Source organism: Rhyacophila brunnea, unplaced genomic scaffold (assembly GCF_057557595.1).
Source record: "Rhyacophila brunnea isolate RB1 unplaced genomic scaffold, BYU_Rbru_1.0 scaffold_16, whole genome shotgun sequence".
Taxonomy (NCBI): domain Eukaryota; kingdom Metazoa; phylum Arthropoda; class Insecta; order Trichoptera; family Rhyacophilidae; genus Rhyacophila; species Rhyacophila brunnea.
Genome location: NW_028232816.1, coordinates 22,242,174 through 22,266,390, shown reverse-complemented (window position 1 = coordinate 22,266,390; position 24,217 = coordinate 22,242,174). Strand labels below are relative to the sequence as shown.

At 31.8% G+C, this 24,217-nt stretch overlaps 1 protein-coding gene across 4 annotated transcripts in view; it reads left to right on the top strand.

Annotated features, from left to right (window-relative positions):
* The window catches only part of LOC147074534 (phospholipid phosphatase 2-like), a 115,751-nt gene that overhangs the window by 33,308 nt on the left and 58,226 nt on the right, over positions 1 to 24,217 (top strand). Inside the window, exons 1-2 of one of the 4 annotated variants that reach the window (XM_085943789.1) lie at positions 2,269 to 2,423; positions 4,600 to 4,701. The exons of 1 other annotated variant lie outside the window; for it this stretch is intronic. In XM_085943789.1, the coding sequence (XP_085799915.1) occupies positions 4,672 to 4,701 (30 nt within the window). In that variant the 5' untranslated portion in view covers positions 2,269 to 2,423; positions 4,600 to 4,671. Of the gene's footprint in view, positions 1 to 2,268; positions 2,424 to 4,367; positions 4,702 to 24,217 lie in introns of those variants that run through there. 2 more of the 4 variants (XM_085943791.1, XM_085943790.1) reach the window with 2 other exon arrangements.

The window sequence follows — 24,217 nt, the reverse complement described above, 5'->3', positions numbered from 1 at the left end:
GAATCGAATGCATCCACATTTTGAACTTGTGATAAGCCGATTCGTCCCCGAGATGACGCGACTTCAGAATTAGAAAGCTCCACGTGAAATTTTCATTAGTATCAATCACCATACTAAAACGAAAGCTCGTATTGTCATCTCATTGTTGAAAAACTCATTAATTTTTCAAAACTAAGTTAATTGTATAATACTCGTGGGATGTATTACTTTTTGTTTTCCATTTAATATTTAACTATCAATTAATTTAGTGACGAAATACACATTTTGAATGAAATTTAAATCATTACTACATAGAAAGGCTTGCATAACATCAGCTTTCTAAAACCGATAAGTAGGGCACAAATTGTATAAATTATTCTTTGACAAGGTGTCACCTGTTTTATCTATCCTGCCTATCATTAATTCTATAGTCTTTTTCGGATATTCCATCGTTTTTATAAGAAATAAATGCGAATAGAAGTTCTCTTACAATGTGGTAGATTGGTATAATCCCATGGGGGTGTGTACTTCATCACTATGCAACAGCGCTTAAAACAAATTTAACATATTTTTAATTTTGTTTTTAATTATATTTAAAATATTTTAACTGAGTTATTATCAATACACTGAAGATCAGTAACCATTTGCTAATAAAATAAGTAATTACCAGGTTACTAAATATTTTTTTCCATTGAAAATATTAATAATTTATTTTGTTATTTCTTTATTTAATTGCACGTTTACCCGTTATAAAAAATATGTCAATGCATAAAATAACATATTCTAGTTATAATAAATATACGTAATAAGACCGTATTAAAACAACATATTTATGTGACAGCTGTCATCTCAGAAATATGCGTCTTAGAGACACATGTCCAAGGCTTAAATTAGTCAAGCTCAAATAATTATGTATATGGAATACTAGTATAGTGACATAAATAAATATTATTATAAATTAATATGTACGCAATATATTCAAAAATATCCTCGAAAAGATACTTGCACCGAATGAGACTAGAATCAACATGTATTGCAATCTGGACGAGACCTTTATCGATTAAGCTAGGTACCAACCCAAGTGCTCATTCATGTCGGTACTACCAATCTGACTAGAGGTATTCTTCATTCCGTTTTTGCAATTTTAATACATGATAATATCTAATACAGTAATTCATATAATTTTGACTTCGAGGCGTTCAGATTTTTATAAAATTTAACTCAATATAACTCAATTTCAGTTAGAATTTAATGAATAATGTTGCATTGTTAGAGCGGAATGCAGAAACATTTGTCATAACTAAAATTTCCTTAGCAGAAAACACTATGCAGAAACATTGTCCTTAGTTAAGATCATTTCTATTGAAAATAATACCATATTAAAAAATTCTCTTTCCTATAGTTTAGGTAAATTATTTTATAATTATTAAACGATGACAAAAATATGACAACTGCATTTTATAAATGCAATAACTATAAATACATATTAATATTTAATTATAAAACTCTTATGTTTCCGTTATAAGTCATTATACGTGATTCCATAGGCACCGGAAGATATTTTTTTAACATGGTAACACTAGCGTCAAGTGTCATCCTATCATCTGGCATCTTGTATTTCTGCGGGCTGGCGTATAAAAGTAAAATAATATTCTGCAAGTACATGCCAAACGAATTAACACTATCAATATCCATATTGAGATACATTGTTAAATGAATTTGATTGTATGGACTGTTTTATAGACATGCGAATTTATTTTGACAGCAGCTGTCAGTGGTAAATGGTAATACAGAAGGGGGCGTGTTCATAACAAAAGTAGTATATGGTTAAGGATTCCTTAACTCTATACTCAGAATTGTCTATAGTTAAGTCATGCTTTTCCGCGACTTATCCTTAGGATCGAAATCTTAGATTGTGCATGCCGCTCTTAAATCCTTTACAAATATTTAGACTTGATTTAAAAATAATAATAATACAATTAATTACCATGGTTTTGTATTGTTTAAATCAGTCTCCGCAACCTCGTTAAAAACAATCATCTGAGAAATAACTAATAACAGGTATGTTAGTTACAAATTATACAAACAAACCAAACTAAATCACATATATGCTTTAATTAACTACTTTAGTTTCAGTCATGGAAGAACATCGTGTGTTGTTCTGTTGGTGTTTGTTGTCTATCTGGAGTGTTAAATGTGCGCTGGAACCATACTATTCTGAACTAACATTTTTGTTCCCGAGACTTTACGGAGCTAAATTATCCCAATCAGTCAGTCGAAGCCAGACTTGCGAGTGAATAACACTCTCCTCTACCCGGCGCGGGGTTGGCCGTTTGCGATAAACGATCTTCCAGCACGCTACGAAATTTGATAATTTATTCAGAAACTAAATAAACACCACGAAAACGTCATTGATTTTTGACCTGTCGTATGTTTATATTACGGTAATATACAGTGAATCGTAGTACCTAAGTTTGTGAGTAAAAGTTAGAATGACGACCATCCATATTTACTAAACTAACTATTTTTTAGATAAATCACTGAAATACAAGAAAAAAATTAAACGTCTTGCAGCGATACTTAATTAATGAAACTGTGATTTATATACATACCCTTATAATTTGATGACACAGGTTACTTATACGTTTTAGTAAATACAATTTTTAAACACGTTCTTTATATTAAATTGTTTTTGTTACATTATAATAATATAAGTATACTTATTTTATGTGCTTCAGAATGGCCTAGTACCCAGTGTCGAAGGGTGGAGGTAAGCTGTTAAGATCAGCCATACATGGTGAACACTAAACTTTGTCAGTCACACGTATTTATTTTCATTGAAATAAGACTACAATTTACAGAATTATTTGATGGTGTTGGTTCGTTTTTTAAATTCAATTAAACCCAGCGAAAACCAAGCCATAATATATAATAATCTAAAAATACTCGTCTATCTATAAAATATCTAAATTTATGTTATTAAATCATACACAAATTTGAATATTTTATAAGTAGATAGAAAAATATTTTTCATCTATTAAAGTTTGGTTTAGGCAGTACTTAATGAATTTGAAAGAAGGACCAACAATGTATATATAATATTATGTATTTTTAATAGGTACAACGAAAACAAATAAATATGAATGAAAAAATGTGCACAATTTTGTCGTATCGCCCAAAATATATCAAAATTATTATGATTTGGTTTAGGCAGGGTTTAATTGGTTTTTTTAAAACTAACTAATACCATCTGTAAATTGTAGTCTTAGTTCAATAAAAACAAATTGACTAACAAAGTTTATTGTGCACTATTTTTGGCGGATCTTAACAGCCTACCTCCACCCTTCGCTACGTAGTACCTACGCATCGTCTAGCTATAATCGTGGAAAATCATTAGAAGTTTTATAACACAGTCAATACTTGAAGAGTGTGTTAGTTATTTAACTAGGTAGTCGATATTTTTATGTGCTCTTTTATTAATAAAATATATTATTATTGATATATTCAAATTGTTAGTAAACTAAATCATTGATTTATAAATTTCATATTTGGACCTACCTACTTAATTTAAATTCCCGAAACATGTAATGTTAAGTACACAATATGTACTTATTTTATTTTTTACGTTTTTAGTAATATCTAAGGGCAACAAAGTTTAAAACACGTCAATTATTTAAAATATATATATATATATATATATAAAATTTATATATATATATATATATATTATATATATACTTAACACAGCAAATTTATAGTATTTTTTTAATATAAAAAGCTTGATGATTGTGTGTAATCACAGTAGAATCAATATTATAAACATGGATTATTTATTTTTTATACGGAAAGATGAATCGATTATTTACAATATTAAACCGTGTTTTAAATACTTAAGGTAAAGTAAAAAGTAAATATTATCATATGCAACTAACAAAAGTGTCATTCTTTCGTTTGCAAGTAGAAAATTAATCCAAAGTATTCATTACTATTTTTTAAATAAACATAAAACTTACTCGTATCAATATATAATCAACGACTATTATAATATTATTGATATCGCACGGTGAGTATGTAGGTAGTACAAGACTATCACTTTTCAAAAATACTGTTTTTGAGTTGTGAATGAAATGAAATTGCAAAGTATTTGCTACGCGCAAAAATATCACGTTTATTCACATTTTTTACAACATAAAGAAAGCATCTAGACTATTATATTTATAATGTATTACTTTTAAATGGAGTCACTAAGTTTTTTGTTCTCAATGACTTTACCAAAAGCTTTGAAACTATTTATTTAAAAATGCGATGGTCTTGCATTCAGCGTGCGATATTAAGTATATGTACGTCAATTTATTGGTACAGTGCAGCTTATATATTTTTACTACTAGTATTCAGTTGATAAAAATAAATATATAACATTAAAAAATGGTGAAATAAATTGATATTAAAATTATTATTAATTCCGTGTAATATTATCGCAGTGTTCGTTGTCATGGATAAAGATATTGAAGTAAAATTGGCACTGATGGTAAGAAAAGTACCTACTGTCTTAATAAATTATTTAAATTATCGTCAATAATAAAATTAATATTATCCCATTCCATACTAATACGGTGTTAGGATCCGCTTTGTAGTTGTAAACGTTAAGTGTGTAAAGTGTCTTAACTGAATTGAGAACATTTCATTACGAAAATGAGCATAATTTTGGCGGGATTCCTGGATGTAAGTACTTATAGATACTTAGCTAGTAGATTCATTGCATGACATTGTAGTACTATTTAGAATGAATAAAACTTAAAATGTAATATTAACAGAATGCATGTATGAACTTTTTAAAAACTGTTTTGATAATTATTATATCCGCACTATAACCGGACTGCATTTTCTACCTATCAACGGATCAAAACACTCAACAATAAGATACGAAATCAGCTGGTATTAAATAATTTATCTAAATAAAAATAAATATCACTGAGCTTTTGATAAAGGTTGAGAGTATGCCTCTAATATTTTTTTCGAGAGCTTTCAATTGAATACCTACATCTTAATGATAAGTTTCATTTTAAATAATCAATCTAACATACCTATCTGTCTAAAAACATTAAACGTTTAGTTCAAAAATAAACTTACAATTTAATAAAACTCATAAAGTTCAGTGAATGTACGTGGCAGCCAAGAACTAGGGACTGAGAAGTGTAGAGGGACCATGGGGAGACCGTCATCTAGCAGTGGATCGACCTCGGCTGACGCTTATAAAATACGCCATGTTCAAACTGAAAGTAAATCACAACAGACGCTTTTGCAATTTTCTACGCCATCTTGGAATTTAGGGCTCCTCTGTGGTATTTTAAGTGGCTCAATATCTTAAAACTCACCCTTAGGATATGCCTCATCATGCCAAAGTTCATGCTTTTATATGAAAAAAAAATGTACAATTCATTGGATTTTCAGAGCTATAATTTGAACTATAAGTTTTGTTTTTTTTTTCATTATTCTCTCCGATTCTGAACCGATTCTATGATAATTCAGGAATCTTTTAGGTGGGTAATAATTTGAAAACTCGAATTGTACACAAAAGTGGTGACAACTGAACTGACATGGTATTTAGTACAATTACCTAGTTTGTTATGTACAATAATTGTTTGCGAATGAAATGGTTTACGCAAGTATTTTCTTTTAACTTTTTGCCTGACCTTAAAGGTTCCATGACATTTACAATTATTTAACACCTTTATAACTTCACACTCCGTGTAATCCAGTGACATTTTCACTTATTTGTTCTTTATGTGATAGTTTTCTTTTGCGTCATCAATGTTATTTAGTAGTTATGTTGGTTATTATAACTCCATAGGCGAAAGATGCCACGTTAAATGTTAAATAAATAGCTTTTGTAAAATCTTACCACCATATTTCGGTGTTTTTTTATTATTACAATGGACATTACTCTGTACTGAGTAATCAATTATCAAAGGTTTTTTTTACGTGTAATGGGTACCTACCTGTAGGTATATTGTTAAGGTTAACAACGATTTTAATAAATATAAATGTGTATAACTTGAAATCCTTTTTATTTATATCAAATTTTATTTATGTATGGTCTCAATATTGAAGCTTATTTTTCCGCTAGGTGCCTCTTTCAAAACGGCTCAGTAAAGGCTTCACCTTAATTCCATAATCGTAAATAATATTTGTACGAATATAGCTTATTAGCTACACACACGAGCTTATAGCCCAATACAATAGACTGTGACACGAAACTATTAATTTCGATCGTAGAGCTAGTTATTGATCATAGTTTGAGTACAATATGTTACACTGTGTGAAGAAAATGATTGTATCATAATATTTAAATAAATGGCAATACGTTAATTGATTTGAATAAAATACATAATCGAAAATATGTATTTACTTTAAATAGGATATCGGATTACATTCGAAAATAATCAATAACTAGCACTACCATCGTGATTCGGAATTCCGTACCCCAGCCTCACTACAGTTGACTTTTTTGGAGATAAATAAAATATTGTTGTCTATACAAAACATTAACTGAGCATAGTACCTATTCCATGTATTTTGATATTCTCTAGTTAATTCGAATATGATGGAACCACTTGCTGTACATTAATAATATAATGTACGCTACGGGTCTAATATTACAACATATTGAATCACTTTCTAATTATGTATTATTAGGTATTCGTTTAGTTATTTATTATAATCGTTTACCTACATCCAACAGGCAGCTAACATCACGGGTTTACAACACACATGGCATGTTATCACTAACAATATTCGTTAGGTGTTACTGAAGATTTAGTTGAAGTTCATTTGGTTCAAACGCAATTACAAAATAACCATAAAATACATACGAGAAAATATACGGTTGATTCATTATTGTATTGTATAATTATTTAAATAGCCTATTATAGGAATATGTATCAGGGCATTGCCGACTCAAGTAGAAAGCCTATACATTCACAACGACTAGTCCTACTTTTACCGCCCATCCCGTACCGTTTAAAAAAATCGGTTAGGTACATGTTCAAACACGCGCGTTAACATCATTTTACTCCATACTTCAATTATAGTTTGTCAATTTATGGCCACGGCCGTATGTTGTAGCTTAACCACTGAGGAATGCCAAAAGAAATGGCGAATTTGAAAAAAACACTACCTTATTCTTAGGTCAATATTTATTATAAAGCAATCATTATTCGTAGGATGTTTATCACACTTGAATGGTCAAAGACATAGCTTATAATGAGTATCTTTAGAATTATCTTCAAATGTGTTAATCTTGCCCATTTTTTGAATAATAAAATGCCTAATTCTTGTCAAATTTGGGATCACAGAGATTATCAATATAATTTTTTTATCGTAAATATTTCTGTAAAATAATTTCGATATAAATTATACTGATGGTTTTATAAATGCGTTTAAAATTAATAAATGTAAAAAATCTTAACACCACTGCACATTTATGTACCTACTGAAATATGACTATATTCTAAAACATTAGAGCGAGAGGTTTAAAAGAATACTATTTTATGTAATAAAAATACTTATGCAGTCATCAAATGTTTAAAATAAATATAACGGATAATAAGGCTTCAAAATTATATAAATAGATTATCTACAACGTTTAAGGTATGTCCAGGATCATGCTTTGAAAATAGAAAAAAAGCTCCATTTTGACCCACGCTGAGTACGTCCGCCCAGAAATGGATGTCAGCCAATTGCTTAACCTATTAGGTCTATACCCTGACTCACACACAAATTGAAAAACCATATGTGTACTTGCCAGACCCAGGATTCGAACCTGGGACCCACGGCGTGATAGTCCAACGCGTAAGCCACGCGGCCTCTATGGGCCACCAAAAACCAAAAGTAGGGTCCTGTGATACGCCAGATTGATATCGGGTGCGGGACGATTGTGGTTTAGTCATGCCATTAATGTAGATATTTTGTAGCAACAAAATGTTGTTTTGACATAAATATGAGTAGTCATGGCGGATGGTATAAAACTTGAAGACAATAAATTAATTTACGTAGGTGCGCTTCTCCCGCGAATTACGTACGTATTATATTTGACCTTTAGATGCGTCCCTGTTGGCTGGATTTATCTATTATACGCGTTCGCCTACGATCTTAGCTACGTAGACATTTGACTACAATATTATTGTGATTCTTAATACAACATCAAGTACCGTATAATGGTTGTGTAGATTCAGGGATCTTCCTGTTTTATCCAGGAAATTAACATCAAAACTTCTAACAAATATACACATATAATTTTTGTATAATTTCATGTACCTAAGTATGGATTGGACATATTTTTAAATTCATTGTATTCAGTCGTTGATTTATTTATCTCGAAATACCGGAACTACTCAAAATACCTATTTAAAAAATATATTTAATAAGAATTGTGTTGAAAATAATAAAAATGACTTCACACAGTTTTATTTGTTTTGTAGAAATGTACTATTTTCTATCACAATGTAAATTCGACCGCATGTTTTCACATTTAAAGTATAATAGGTATAATAAACGCGTTAGATTTATAATTTCGTGAGTCCCAGGTTTAAATCCCGGTTCTGGCAAAAAAAAAATTACGTAAAGTATCTATTTATCGTATGAAACCTTTTTGTGGAATACATATGATTGTAGAACCATTAAAAAATACGACTATTAGGAATATGGGTTTCTTTTCGTTTTGTTTCCAATAACTTCAATTATGAAACAGTGCCCACCGCGGGTGTTGAATATTTTTTTGGTTCAAAAGGATTGATCTAGATTATGAACTATAAAATGCGGTCCTTTTATTTCGGTTATATCTAACGTTTGAAAAACTGTAGTCTGCAGTGTGATCAAAGTCAATTTTAAACATAATATTTAGACCACCATGAATTAAGTACGTAATTTACTTTCTTTCTTGTTACCTACATATTTCTTATTTTTATCTTTTTGATTTCTTCGTAATTCAAAATAGGCCGTTTTGGTTCTTATTTTAAATAACGCAATACAAATATTGTCGCCATCATCATCAACCGTGTCGATCCTACTTTGCTACGTTGCTTTAACATTTTTTTTAATAAATGCAATAATGGTATTTTTTTTTAATAGGATTAGTATAACAATTTAAGAATAAACTGAGTGATTCATTATATAGTTAGGTATAGCTTTCAGCAATCGATTGGCATACTTACTTAATCCGAAAATCGTCTGTTTCACATTATCTTACTGTTGTTATTTGTTTGTTACAACTTTTAAAGTAGGTACCTACATTTTTTTTTTAATTTTTTTTTTGTTTTCTATTCTTTGTAGATTTAAAAATAATATCGTCTTAGTTTTTAGTTATTTTTATGTTCAATACGGAATTACGTATGTTTATTGTCAAAGACATTTCAACGTTTTTAAATGTCTTTAATAAAAAACATCATGAATTACTGCCGTTTAGCACAACAAATTAAATTCAGGTTTTGTTTTATTCGTCTCGAGATATCTTGAAAAATCTTGAAAAAACATGAATCGAAAGTCAAAAGAGACTCTCATTTCTCGAAATATTGTATTACACTTATACAAAAAAACGAGAAAGTCTCTACTACATCTACACTTTGAATATTATATCCATGAGATAAAGAACGAAAAAAACAAATATCTTAGAAATTCTCCAGAATCACAGAATATCTTTTCGAAATCGAAATAAGTCGAGAAATCACACAATATCTTAGAAAATTTATTGTCAATATTTTTTCCATTTGTACGCGGTTTTATATAGGTACATACTTACCTAAATTCGACTTCCATAATTCGGAACTACAATGATGAGATTCTCTGACGGTAGAATGTAGAATGTAAACACAATGTAGGTATCAAGTATAAATAGTACCTATGCTCGCACTGACAAAAGTGATCATCTCCATTAGACCAAATACCTACACACCATACAGTTTATAGATGTGACCATGAATTGGTAATCCAATTGGGAAATATCTTTTATAACACCGTTGTGTTGTCATCGTGCTATGAGTTACGCATCCAAGACGTAACCAAATTGAATCCAGCCAACGGGATCATCATTAGGATTGAATGCTTTTGCGTTTCATTTTTATACTATGCACTACGAACGTAGTTCCAATTGAATACTCAACGGTCATGAAGACATCCCGTAGTTTATGGCGTGATTAATTTCGAAGGAAACAAAATAAACACTTGAGACTCTTCAAAAGTTAATAGGTGACCTTCAAATAATCCATCATGCTGTAAGAGTTACCTGTGTTTGATTTCGCGTGAAAGTAATTATTAACACATATTATAATGGATAGTTTTCCAATGTTAGGAATTTTAATTTTAGTAGCAATTCTGTGTGCGAAAGGAAGAAGGCGTTAAGTCTAAAATTGCCACTGTTCAGGAGACCCTTTGATTTTGTATGGAAACTCCTTAGACTATAGATACAAACTCCAATTTTTCTGTGTTAAATTTACTCATACAGAAGCGTTGATTCGACTCATCTTTATTATCATTTGTGCGTATAATCTGTATTATGGTTCATTTCTCACAATTAACTAATTTTTCGATTTTTAAGACTAATCGTCCTCTCCCTTTCACTCACACAATTGTATCGGTGGTTTAATAACTATATTTTACTGCCCTAAATGCGATGGATTTGGATTCTGGTCCCATTCAGTACAGTTTTTCTAGATTACCTGCCTTGAAATATATAAGTTTCCTATTATTCCAAATTATCTATATTCAATAAAGAATGTTGCGTTCTTTAATATTTTGTATTTTTCATTGAATACAAAACAATTCAATTATTTTTTTACTATGTCCGATCCTAAGAAGATCATAATATGGGCCTCCAAAAAGTAGGATAAATTGATATTAGCCACTTGCTCAATATATTAGGTTAATACTCCGGTCCAAACACACATTGAAAAATAACATGTGAATTTGCCAGACCCAGGATTCGAAACCGGAACTCACGACATTATAATCCGACACGGTAACTGCCGGCCACAGTGGTCGCTTAATTAATAATATAATTTCATTATAAAAATCTAACTTAATTATGAATACGACAAATCTAGACATGAGAATCGGCCAATGATGTTGCATAATAATATTATATAGAAGATGTTGGCTTCAAAATCGCTGGAGCAAGTTCCGCGTGGAGTGATAAGCAAAACTATAATCCCACATATCGTAATATACCTATGACTTACTGCGCCCTCTCCCACCGAATATTTATAATAATAAGATAAAATAGAAATGAAGAATATCTAAGGCGTAAAACCCACTTAACGGAGCGAGTGGGGCTCTCGCGCAAAATTTCACAAGTGGCGTGTAAATCATCGAAAGTACAACGTAATCAAATACGCCAGCGCACACTGGATTTGAAGACGCATTGTGCCCGCCTGCCCCATGAGTCACCGTTGTGTGGCTTTTCAGCCGGACGAATTAACGAAAATACAACGTAGTCCATTCATTGAACACGGCGACTAAAATCACGCTCTGGAAGCGTCGTCGATAGACGGGCGAGAAGCCATTATTTAATAACAGATGACTCATTGTTTAGTAATTGCGTAATTACAAGCCCCGAGAAATAATATAATATTTTTATTGCTTTGTTACGAGAGACGCTGATAATAAAAATTATTTTGTGCTTCTTGGGCCCCTTATTACATAGGTGAAGGGTAATGCGCGGGTGGGAGGGGGCCTACTCAGTAGTGAGCGCACCGAACGCTTTTTTGGTGGGCTTTATGCCTAAAACCCATGAAGATAAAAAAAGTCAATAACGGGTCGAGAATTTTGTTTTATTTACAAACAATACATTGAATTCCGTGAACGCAGAGAATAGGTACCTACTAGTTTTTCTATCGATATAAATAAATTGACCTCACTAACCACGATTAGGATTCACAATCAATCTCTTCGGGTGGGTACTTATGCGATATTCAAAAGGCAGTAATTTTAATATTGACCTAAATTTGTGTAACACCTACTAATTTGAATACAAAAAAGAAAACTTAAATTCCATTATCATCAAAGGCAGTCTACGTATTATTGATATTAATACGAGCAAAGTGTTTCCTTAGTTCTATGAAAGTGTAATAAATTTAATGATCGTTGATTAGTGCCATAAAAAGGAAAAGAAAAACGGTTGTAAGTAGTTGGTAACACGGACGCCGTGAATGGTTTCTGGAAAACAGTTAATTTTATTTTACCGCCTGCCTTATTTTCCACTAACATTCTCCAACTGCCATTGTTACCGGTCGATAGCATCGTGCGAGGTAAGATGCATTATAATAAACGTTTATTCGTACTCTCGGTAAAAGTATATAAAATTACTATAATTCTTTCTTCTTTGTTCATGTCCACTCCTTACATGGAGTATATGGACACCACGATGGCCCCAACAAGGGGGGGGCTGACAGGGGTCCAGCCTGGGGGCACGGGCTTAAGGGAGCCCGGCGTAGATGGTCGACTAGTTAAGTGAGATAAACATACACCACAAAATCGCTCTATTAGTAAAAAAAAAAAAAAAACCTCGCCGGCGACGCTATTTTACTTACCGAATATTAACATTGTATAATATAAGTGTCTGTGTGTTGCAATTTGATGTGATATTATGATTGATATATTATCTAAATTTGATAATTCACATTTGGAATTTTATTTTATAATTATTTGTAGTGTTTCCTGACTAATAAAAATGGCTATGGTCATGATAACATCCAGCATCTCATAGCTACGCATACACAAAATTTGAATTGTATTTAATAATATTCCGGAACGCCGGAATTCGGTTGACAGAAACTGCAAGCTATGGTGATACTCTCTTGCAAGCTTATATTCTCAAAGCTCAGCATTCAGTTGTTTTCAGTCTTAACTGAGACCTGAGAATCCCAAATATTCTGCATTGCTTTTAATATTGCTCCAGCCATTCTTTTTCAGATAGTAAGTTTTCTTTGTAGAGTTTCATCTCCTGTGATGTGCAATTTTAATGTTGCCAACACTCTCATTTTTCTATCCGTCGCTGATCATAGAAAAATCTGGATCAGAATTTTGCGTTGATTTTTGGTTCAGCTTGTTTATGATATCAGATTCAAAATACTGTTTCCTTGCATGAATATAATATTGTGGCAAATTGTATATTTATTATAGTGAAAATAATATTATATTCGTTTTACCACCCCATCACAATTACCGTGGATGTTTTTGATTATTTGACCAGTGACCGACTCATAAAATTTTCTTCGTGTTGACTAAGTTAATTGATTCTAAAATACTGTCTTTCTCCAGATAAGTGACGTAGTCATAATATGTTATACAAAATCAATTTTACTTTGACACTTTATAGATATCATATAATATACATAACAAAACGTACCTAATAACTGCCATGCCGTGCACACAATTCAACGCATCGTTTCAAAGGGACACTAAACAGTAATGAAATAACACATTATAATAATATTTAATATTCGAATCGTATCATTTTATTATAAAAGATAGACACCCGAGTAGATGTTATGCAGTAGACTGAATTGCCCGTAAAATAGGACGTCATTCAAGTGAGGTCTTTATGAAAACTGCACCGGCGACCTGGATGCAGTTTAGAACTTCCTATTGCCTTAAATTGATGTATTGATTGTATCCTTCTTCCTGTAACTGGGTACACACTATAACACACGAAGATATTATGCGCAATTCTATATTTTGCCGGCCTTACAAAGAAAGCGATTTTTACAAACTTAATAGCGAAATGTTGGTAAAATTGAAATCACGAAAATACTATAATATCAGTATTCAGTAATGCTCAATGTCTTCTATATAAACATGATTAATTTAATGTTTTCAATTGAAAGTTTTCCAAATCAATTTGCGTTATAAAACGTGATACCTACCTGAATCTAGTTAAAGCGGATTTAACTTTTTTACAGCTTTGTAACACTTGTATTAATTGTTGTCCTTCTTTCTGGCACTACAACCCTACGTGAATTTTGGCCACCTGCAGCATATTCTGCCTCCATCTAGGCTTGTCCAAAGCCGCTTCCCTCCAGATTTGGACGCCAATTTTTTTTTTTAATTCAAATGTCAGTTTCGTTGTCATGTCATCCTGTGAACACAACCCAGCTACATAAGGCTGCCCGATTTGATGGACTGAACGATATGAGGCGTATGGTTCGTAATTGTATCTTCATCTCCAACCCAATTCTGTATCATTGGTGGGTCTAAAAATACCATGCAGCACGCTTCGCTCAATGAGACCAACACTCTTTTCATACTTTTAGACATGACAACTGGTATTATTAGTGTTTTGTACAAATTGCATTTCATGTGTCCGTTCAAAACAGTTGGAATAATACGGTGTTGTGTATATAGCTGGGATTTGCAAAATCATCGACGATACCTACAATGTAGTATGAGATCGCGATTGGATTATTTACATTTTACACCACCGCATTACTAAGTTAAATTTATCTGACATTAGATACCTTCTCTCAAATCCTTCACACGTCGCGGTTTGCCTATAAACAGCATGATTCAATTATTATCATCATTTACTGCACATAGTTTTAGATAAAAAAACAGATGTAGCTCTTCAAGTTGTAAATGAATTACTCAAACTCCTGCCGAAGCGTGACAAACTACTATTCAAGACAAGCGTTCTGTATATTGTATAATAATGTTATATGATTGGTACGAATTTTATTAGATATTATCAGAAAATTAAATGCACATGTTTAATTACTTAGGACAACATTTAAACAGCTGTTTTAAATTTAACTCACACAAGTCTATTACAGTTTGATTTGGTTTGTCATGTTAGAGTTAGACAGTTTTACAAATTTAGAAGATTAAGAAGCCAATAATACATTTTCAATACATTTTTAGAGTGTATTGATTGATATTTTTTCATAAAAATAAGTGATGTAGGCATAATTTTTATTCAATGACTTTTTCAAAACGGAGGAAAGGACATTTTCCCGTAAAGGGCATTGACGGAAAATAGTCAGCAAAGTGATTGATATTGGATGTAAGTAGGTAGTGTGTCAATTTATACATATATATATATATATATTATGTAAGTATAATAAGTAATAACATATAAATATTTATCCACAACATAAAAGTTATGTTAACGTCACTGTGTAGTCTAGTCAGGCACGCACACTGGGGGTGGTGGTTTGGAACTGGACCCCCTCCCCCGGTGATGGAAAAAATATTAAATTATTAAGTGAATGGAATTTTACTTCTCCTTTCTCTTTGTCAGGACCGCAAGATTTGTCTGTTGAACATCCATCCCAACGGGTTGGCCCAATTCCTCTCATCATTCTACAAAACGTTACTGGTAGAACCATGCTACTCATGAAGTGGTGCAACCATCTGGGGCATCCAATATTTGGTGTAATATTCTGTTATTTAAAAGACAAACCATCGTGGACGGCACAAACGGACACTTACGATCGTAATAATATTTATGACCGTTGGACCACTTGTATTCGATAACCGTTTGCAATTGAAGATCTTGGCATAAAAACATCAAATGTCCACTTTTTTCCATTTCCATTTTATTGCATTTCTATATTCCCTGTGTATGATTACATACAACTGTGCAAAGATATATTTTTAAAAAAAATCATAAGTACCTCAAATCTGCTCTCAAAAATATGCCACTTTTCTAAAAACCGCAATAGTCCAGGCATTTTTGTGTAAAAACAGCAAAAGTCCAGTAGTTCTACACTTTTATCACCAGGCGGCGTTAGTAATGTTAGTATACATTCCATACAATTTAGTGTCTGAGCTGTCAAATTATCCTTGATTCGTTTAATTATTGCTTTTTATAACGTTTTCTTATGATTGTTTTTATATTTTATCATAGATATTACTAGCATAGACATCTGAAACGTCTCGAAAGAGAAAAAATAACAAAACCATGCAACGTTTTTACCAAATAACGGTGACTTTCAGTATTGTTCAGTTGGATGCAATAAGGAAAATTCTGGGCCCTTCATTATAAAATCTAAAGAGACCGGAGAAAAAGATTTTTTTAATATGAAATATAGATTAAAACTTTGGCATTTTTCGGTAAAAATTTGTAGGCTAGTTATAATGTACAAACTAGACCAGGCTAGTAAGGGAGAAGTGCTTTGCGAACATTTCAGTTTCTTTCTAGGCTGTGGGATAGATTCAATGTAGTGAATAAAAATCAAATGCAAGTCACGATTGCATTTAAAACAACATATAGTGGATTAGTTCCATTGAAAGGAGCTAAATAAAAAAATATTTTTAAATTAGCTAAATATTTACAAAACCCAATAAATGTATCGTTTAATTTGCTGATAGTGATGGTGTCAGACGAGGCTAATCGGTTTTCCTTTTTCGTGTTAACTATCAATTCATGGTGGAAATCCATTGTGTTAATGATTTAATTTAATAAAACATATTTTTTAGTACTTATTCTACTTTCAATAAATAAATCTGAATAGGTTTCGTCCGCCTTAGAGGGACATTTTCAACTGTTGAAAACAGTTGGCAGAAAAACAGAGGCGGACGAAACCGGTCCAGATTTATTTAATAAAAGTGGAATAAGTAGATACTAAAAAATGTGTTTTATTAAATTAAATCAACAATAATAATATGAAGCTAATCAGTATAAACCCGCACATGATTAAAACTTTTTTCAAATATTTAATTCTTGATTTTTTAGAAACATTGAAGTCGTTTGTTAATTGGTAAATAATATGTCCAAACCTTATTAAAAATTGTATTATGATTAAAAATAACAGAAATATATATTCTTTATTTTATTTAATAAAATTATAGTTTTAGTCATACTATTTACATTTCGATCTTTTCAATTTTGCAATAAAAACAACAAATGTCCAAAAATTGTGTAAAAACAGCAAATGTCACACTCATTCTTTTTTAAATATCTATTTAACCAAAATAAATTAAAAAAATTTTTTACATTCATATAGTGCATATACGGTTTTTCTATAATTTCTCATTGTCAGACTAATAAATTTTTTTTGACAACCAAGATATTATGTTTTTACCCTCTCCTGAAAAAAAAGTGTTTTGTGACATTTGCTGTTTTTATGCCAAGATCTTCAATTATTAGTCGTAGGTCATCACCTTTATTATACTTGTAAGACAGTGGTTTATAGTCAGACTGCTGAGTGTCTGGGTATGGAGAATATACATGGAAAAGTGCAAGGATCGGCAATTGCAACGCAAAGAAGCTATACATAGTAGGCGGGGTAAAAGTGAAAATCGGTGGCACTTGCCATATTTTTTAACTCCACCCCTCCAGCCGCCTCTTAAATCTATAAAATAATATTATGGATATTTTTTCAAAACAGATACCTCCATACCATATTTCTGTGTGCACGCCTGAGTTGAGTACACCATTATCACATAGGTACAAACATTATCTTTCATTAGATCGGATGTCAAGAATAAAATTATGATAATATATTATGCAGTTGATATATTAAGAGATAAAGAACGCTAACTAAATACGATTGCAATCTTTAGAATGCATATTGAAAAAAAATAATGAAAACTTTTTTAATCTGGCATATTATTATTGTATCCAGTAGCAACGATGAAATTCTCTACATCGCTTGCTGAAACAAATTAAATTAATTTTTAATTTATAAATTTGGCTTTTATAACAAATTTTAGAATATTTAATAATAATATTATAGGTACTCCAGACAAGTGAGTAACCTATTTATTATATTGTGTCTAAATCCATTAGAATTTAAATTCAAATTCCATCAAGTACCTTTGGTCAATAGTATTAAGGCTATACTTAAGCTGAGGCATGGTCTAAAAAGATCGTGACTAGGCGATGCACGGATTGTGCAAATGACGCGAGCCGAACGAAATATAATTTGTTATAAAAATTCAACACGCGTCCTTTTAATGTTATGTTTATTATTATATTCGTAATAATAATAGCATATTCATTAACACGTTTTCTTTTTTAAGTAATTCGGAACGTTTTTTAGTCATCTTTACACGATTTAAAAATATATTCCTCCGAATCACAAAACGACGTGCTTACACCTCGACTATCAGTCTCCGATTGGCGACGACTGTGAAATTTCGTTCCACCTACATACTGTTGAAAATTATTTGCCATTTCACTTATGTATGCTCTTAATATTTTGTGTTTAGTTTAATCAATGTTTTAATATATTACGTATTTCGCAATCACCATTAAACAGGTGTTTCTTGTACTACTTATATTTGAAGAAGTAATGCTTTTATAATGGTGTTTAAGGATTTACTGAAAAAGTCATGTAAAAGCTAATATCTCCCTACTAAGTTTAATTGATTGGCTCATTATTTTTAATATTTATAGCCGACCGTCACATGTGTACGTAAGTAGATAGCAGCCCTGCAGGTTCACAAAACAATGATTCAAAAAATTTAATTTATTTATTGTTAAGCTTTTAAAAGACTAACAATAAGAAAAGAAGGTGTGTTCACGATTCCCTTTGTCAATTGAATATTAAATTAGAGAATTAATAATTTATACACCCCATTGTATTCCAAGCGGAACTAACTCGTGTAAAGGGTTTATGTTACATCCAATAGAAATGAAAGCGTCTATGTTCATCATGATGTATGTTATGTAGTCTCATATTGAATAATACTTACCTCAGACCACAAAAGAAACCACCAACATAATATTATTATTGAATATTTTTCTACATCCAAATACATACCTACTAATATTCTGTGTATAACCGCGAGCTTTATTTAATTCCTGAAGAATTCAGATACTTATATATAGTTTTTCACTTAGTTAAGGTGACGCATCAGTGAAACGCCAAATAATTTTCAACTGTAGGCGCGACGAAATTTTGGACTCGCTGCCATTCAGTGAGAGAATGTCGAGTCAGAAACACGTCACTTTGCTGCGTGATGGCGACGGGTCAATTAATTCTAAAAGCGTGTAAAGATGACTAAAAACGTTACCCATTTACTTTAAAAAGAAAACATGTCAATGAATATATTATTATTGTTACTAATAGAACAATAAACAGAGCATAAATGGACGTATGTTGGATTTATATGACAAATAATATTTCGTTTGACAGGCGTCATTTGCACCCGCGACCCGCAATCCGCGCATTGCCTAGCAACGATCTTTTTAGACCGTGCCTCAACTAATGCATGGCCTTAACTAAACTTATTCTTCCTGCCACTATAGCCGTATATCTGGCCTTCTCCGGCATCTGCCTCCATGCAGGTCTGTCTAAAGCCACTTCCCTCCAGGTTAGGACGCCCAAAGTCTTTAAATGTCAGTTTCTTTGTCGTTCATGTCTCATACACTCTGTATACATAGCCCACCCATCTAAAGCGGCCCAATTTGATTGACTGTAAAAATCTGCGGGTGGCCGTACAAAGCGCACAGGTCGTAATTCGATCTTCGTATCAACCCGTTTGTCATTGGGTCCGAAGATACCACGCAGCACGCTCCGCTCAAATGGGCCCAACACTCTTTCCATGCTTTTAGTGATGCAGAAGGTATTCGAGCCATATATGACAACTGGTCTTATTAGTGTTTTGTACAAGGTGTATTTCAAGTGTCTTCAAATGCCTTGGAATGTAGCACCTCCATTAGACCGATACGATGTTTGTTACTTAGCACAATATTCTTCTTTTCGATTTCTAGGATACTCTCACTGTTGGATATAGAGAGTACGAGGCACACGAAAGTATTGACCCAAGATAATTAAATATAATATTATTATAATAAATGCAGATTTAATTGAAATTGTTTTTCGACGTTTTTTCATCAGCCTGGATCAATCCAATTTTGGATGTAAACCTTTCTAATCTGATTGACTGAAAACACAACATAGGTATATTATGTATTTTAAATGTTCTCTGACTGCCAGATGTTTAAAAATCCAAAAAATCGTTAATTTGTCTCTCCTGTAAAGCTGCCTCGATTTTGTTATGGATCTAAGCCTGGTCGCACATAAAAATTCGTCTCGACTCCAACACGTCGAATTTGTCGATGTGATTTTTTTATCATTTACAATACACGTGTAACTAATATACTGTCGCACATAGCGTCGGTGCGAAGTTTTTGGTAGGGAAAAACATCTTCTTTGTCACATGTAACAAATTTCATTCGATGTAGAGCGCATATAGAATAGCATAATGTTGCATCGACGCACGCACAGATGATGGTTTTCGCGGTCAGTCATTCGTTTTGGCTAGCCATGTAACGTAATTGTCCCGGCATGGCCCCCGCAATCCATGTGTGCGCGAAAGAGAGTTGCAATTTTGCCGACTGTTTTGATTTATGACCATGTCACATCATACCACATGATTGAATTGTGTGCATTTTTGTTACTGTTATGTCAGTCATCGCCAGACAGTAAACAAACGAGATTTTCGAAAAAAAAAATTGATACAATTTTAAAACTTGTACCTACCTTATCATTCATTTAAATAAAAACACAACTAGGAACAATTAAATATTATTCTATTTGTCTTGGAGGAAGCCAAAACCCACGGTAAGGTATATTGGAGCAAAAATAGCTGGTTAAGAATATTTTAACTGAATATAGATTTACATTATAAAGTATAATACTATAAAGAAAATTTAACGACATTTTAACAGCTATGCACATAACAAGGCATTTTATTCGACGACATAAATCACTCCTTGCGATTCAATAGTACATAGTTATTTTATTACATTTATGTATGTACTTTAAAATATGTAATGACTACAGTGTACATACATTATGTTAGCATAGTTTTTACAATATAACGCTTTAGATATATTATGCTTAGAGGTTATGATCGAATTTTCTCGAGAAATAATAAGAAAACATTTTTATCGTTTATATTATAATATTATATACGAGAATCTCGAGAGTTCAGGCAATTAAATAGTCACCCGAAAAAAACTTGAGAAGGAATAGAATTATAAGGAAATTGACCTTAAGTAAGTATTTCTCAAGAAATCAATGAACTAATCTCGAATTCTCAAGAAAAAATATTTGTTGAATTCGAGAATTATTGAGTCTCGAGAAACGAAAAAAATCGAGCTCTCAGAGAAAACACGTGGTGGCGGTTTTCCTCGAAGTAGGCACACGAATCGTCCGCTATTTTTAGTTTTCACAGTTTGAGGATTATAATAATTATTTTTTAAAAATCCTGTAGCACAATTCTATTACTTACTGTGTTTCAACACTCAGTGGCGTCTTATCGCCTATCCTAAACTTAAATTACAATCGAAACGAATGTATGTACCTATAGGTATACTATTATAATATTCTCGCAATATAATGGAATGTATAATATAGAGGTTGATGGTTAAAAATAACCTAATTGACCGCGGGCATCGGGTTAGCCGTTAACGATGCTTAACCCGCATTTAATTCCCCCATGCATTGTCTGTCTGTACCTCGTATGCTCCAACCACATAACAACGTAAAAAGGTACACAACTGTTGCAAGAATTGGTACCAGTGGCGTATACATAAATCTCTTCACTAATCGTTATAGTAATATTATGTAGGCACTCCATGGAATATTCTTCATAAAGATTTGCATTTCAAGGCGTGTAAAATACAATTAACACAAGAACTTAAACCAAATGACCATTTGATGCGTCGAAATTTTACTGATTGGGCATTAGAGGATCTTGAATAGGGATTCCAATCCCGGGATCCCGAGCTATTTTCAATACCTATGAATCCCGGGATTGATAAACTTAATCCCGAAACTTTCGGGATTGATTTTTTATCAATTTTTATGGAAAATAACAGAAAAAATACTTTTAATAACAAATAACTAGTTACAGTAGCGAAAGGTGGAGGTAGTCTATTAACATCCGCCATCAATAGTGCACATTAAACTTTGTTTTGTCATACGTATTTGTTTTTATTGAACTAAGACTACAATTATTTACAGATTGTGTTGGTTAGTTTTTAAAAATCAATTAAACATTCAACCCTGCCTAAATCAAACCATAATAGTTTTGATATATTTTTTATATATTAAAATAGATGTTCACATGTTTTCATTCATACTTATTTGTTTTCGTTTGAGTAAGAATACATATTATTGGTTCATTTTATTAAATTCTGTAAGCCCTGCCTAAACCAAACTATAATAGATAAAAATATTATTCTATCTACAAAATATCCAAAATTATGTATAATTTAATGGCATAATTTTAGATATTTTATAGATAGACGGATATTTTTTGACTATTATCTATTATGGCTTGGTTTTCTCAGGGGTTAATTTAAATTTAATCACTAACCAACACCATCTGTAAATTGTAGTCTTTCAATTTCTTTCTTTACATTTATGTTATTCGTACTCTCTATCTTGTTAGGCTTAACTATATTATAATGTATATATGGAAACTTTGCTGGTTGCAATAACATTTTATTATTATATTTTAAATTTCTGTAATCAATATGTAACTGTTTGTTTTCCTTAATAAATAAAATAAAAAACAAATACGTATGACTGACAAAGTCAACGTGCACTATTTATGTCGGATCTAAACACCCTACCTCCACCCCTCGCCACTGGTACTCAATGCTGTTACATTTCATTTTACAGATATATTACTGTTTCAAAGATTGCTCTTTGCATGCAAAACTTTTTTTACATTTAGAAAACTGTCAAGTTTTTGTATTTTGCTACCAAATGTGAGTTAGGTGGGATATTAATTAATTAATACCCTTTTAGTAAGAACCATTACCAGTTACCGCGTCACTGGAAATAAAAGTGAGTGAATAACTACCATCTACTTATTGTTAAGAATCCTCCCTCAGCATTCCCGCAACAGATTCTTATCCTCGAGCGCGACTGCAATTATTTCCACCCGTTACACCATGACTTCGGATTAATGTTTATTTATTACTTCGTAATTTAACCTGACACCAAGGGGTATGGCTTGATACACGATGACCTTAACAATGACTGCCCACTGCCAATACTACGAATGCGAATCTAATAATTCTTCAATCTTATCAATTTTTAATCAAACTAATCGAAGTTTCATTTTGTTATTTTTGTGATGTGATAAATATTCATTCGAATGCTTTCTTTTTTGAGTGCAAGCATAGATTTTTTGTCGTGTTGGAATTTTACTTATTTACAATTAAACGCAAGATAAAAAACGAAACATATTTCGCCTCTTGACGCTAAGCTGGCCGCTGCTCAACCAGCAGCACTGCAGTGTTTCCGGTGAATTTTTCAAAATTTACTTAATTAAAAAAATATTTGAAATCTCTTTTAAATCTCTTTTAAATGATGAATAACCATATTATTATATGTTAAATTTAATATTATTATAAGATCACAAATAATTTAGTAAAAACTATGATATTTATTCTAATTCCAATTCAAAATCAGGCAGATTCAATGAAATATCACATATTTTTCTTTCTCGGACCAATATTTTAGTAAATCCAATGGCAACTGACAAGTTTGGAGGCCCCCTTGCAAAAATGTTGCTTATAAAAATACACGAATAACTATTTATACTGCACGTAAATCGCCATGATCGCTGCTAAGCAAAGCATATTATGTACCTACTTTCAATAATTGAGGTTAAATTAACAATTTTTTACAAGTTATGGTTGTTATCCATTCACCTAACTGTTCTAACTAATAGAATTCTTGTACCTACTTCATCAAATGCGTATTGTCCGGTTGGCGGCGACGGCAGTTCTACCAACTATGCCATTTTGGGATAAGAGGCGATTTTAACTCTGATTGATTTTTTGTGCATTGATTATTTTTATACTTAATACATTGTGAGAAATAGCCTTATCGCGTGGTAGTAACTTTGGCACGATCGACAACACAAACAAATACATCCAAACCAACCCACCCCGTGCCACACTCGGTCTTAATTGCGCTTAATCACGAGGACCTACGTTTAGATGTAAAGCATCAGCAGTTTTTTACGCCTAGTAATGTCTCAAGAGTCTTAGGTACGCCGCGCTTTCAAGTTTACTGAGTTGACTTAAGTTAATAAATGGGAGAGAAAGGCATAGAGAACTAATAACTAACTAAAATTAATTTAATTATAAGTATAATATAAAAATCAATGCTAAGCGAACGTGAAGATCTCTTCACATAGTTTTTGTATTCGACAGAGAGACATATTTTATTATCGAACAAAAATTCTCTCCAAGGCAATCTAAATCTATATTCTA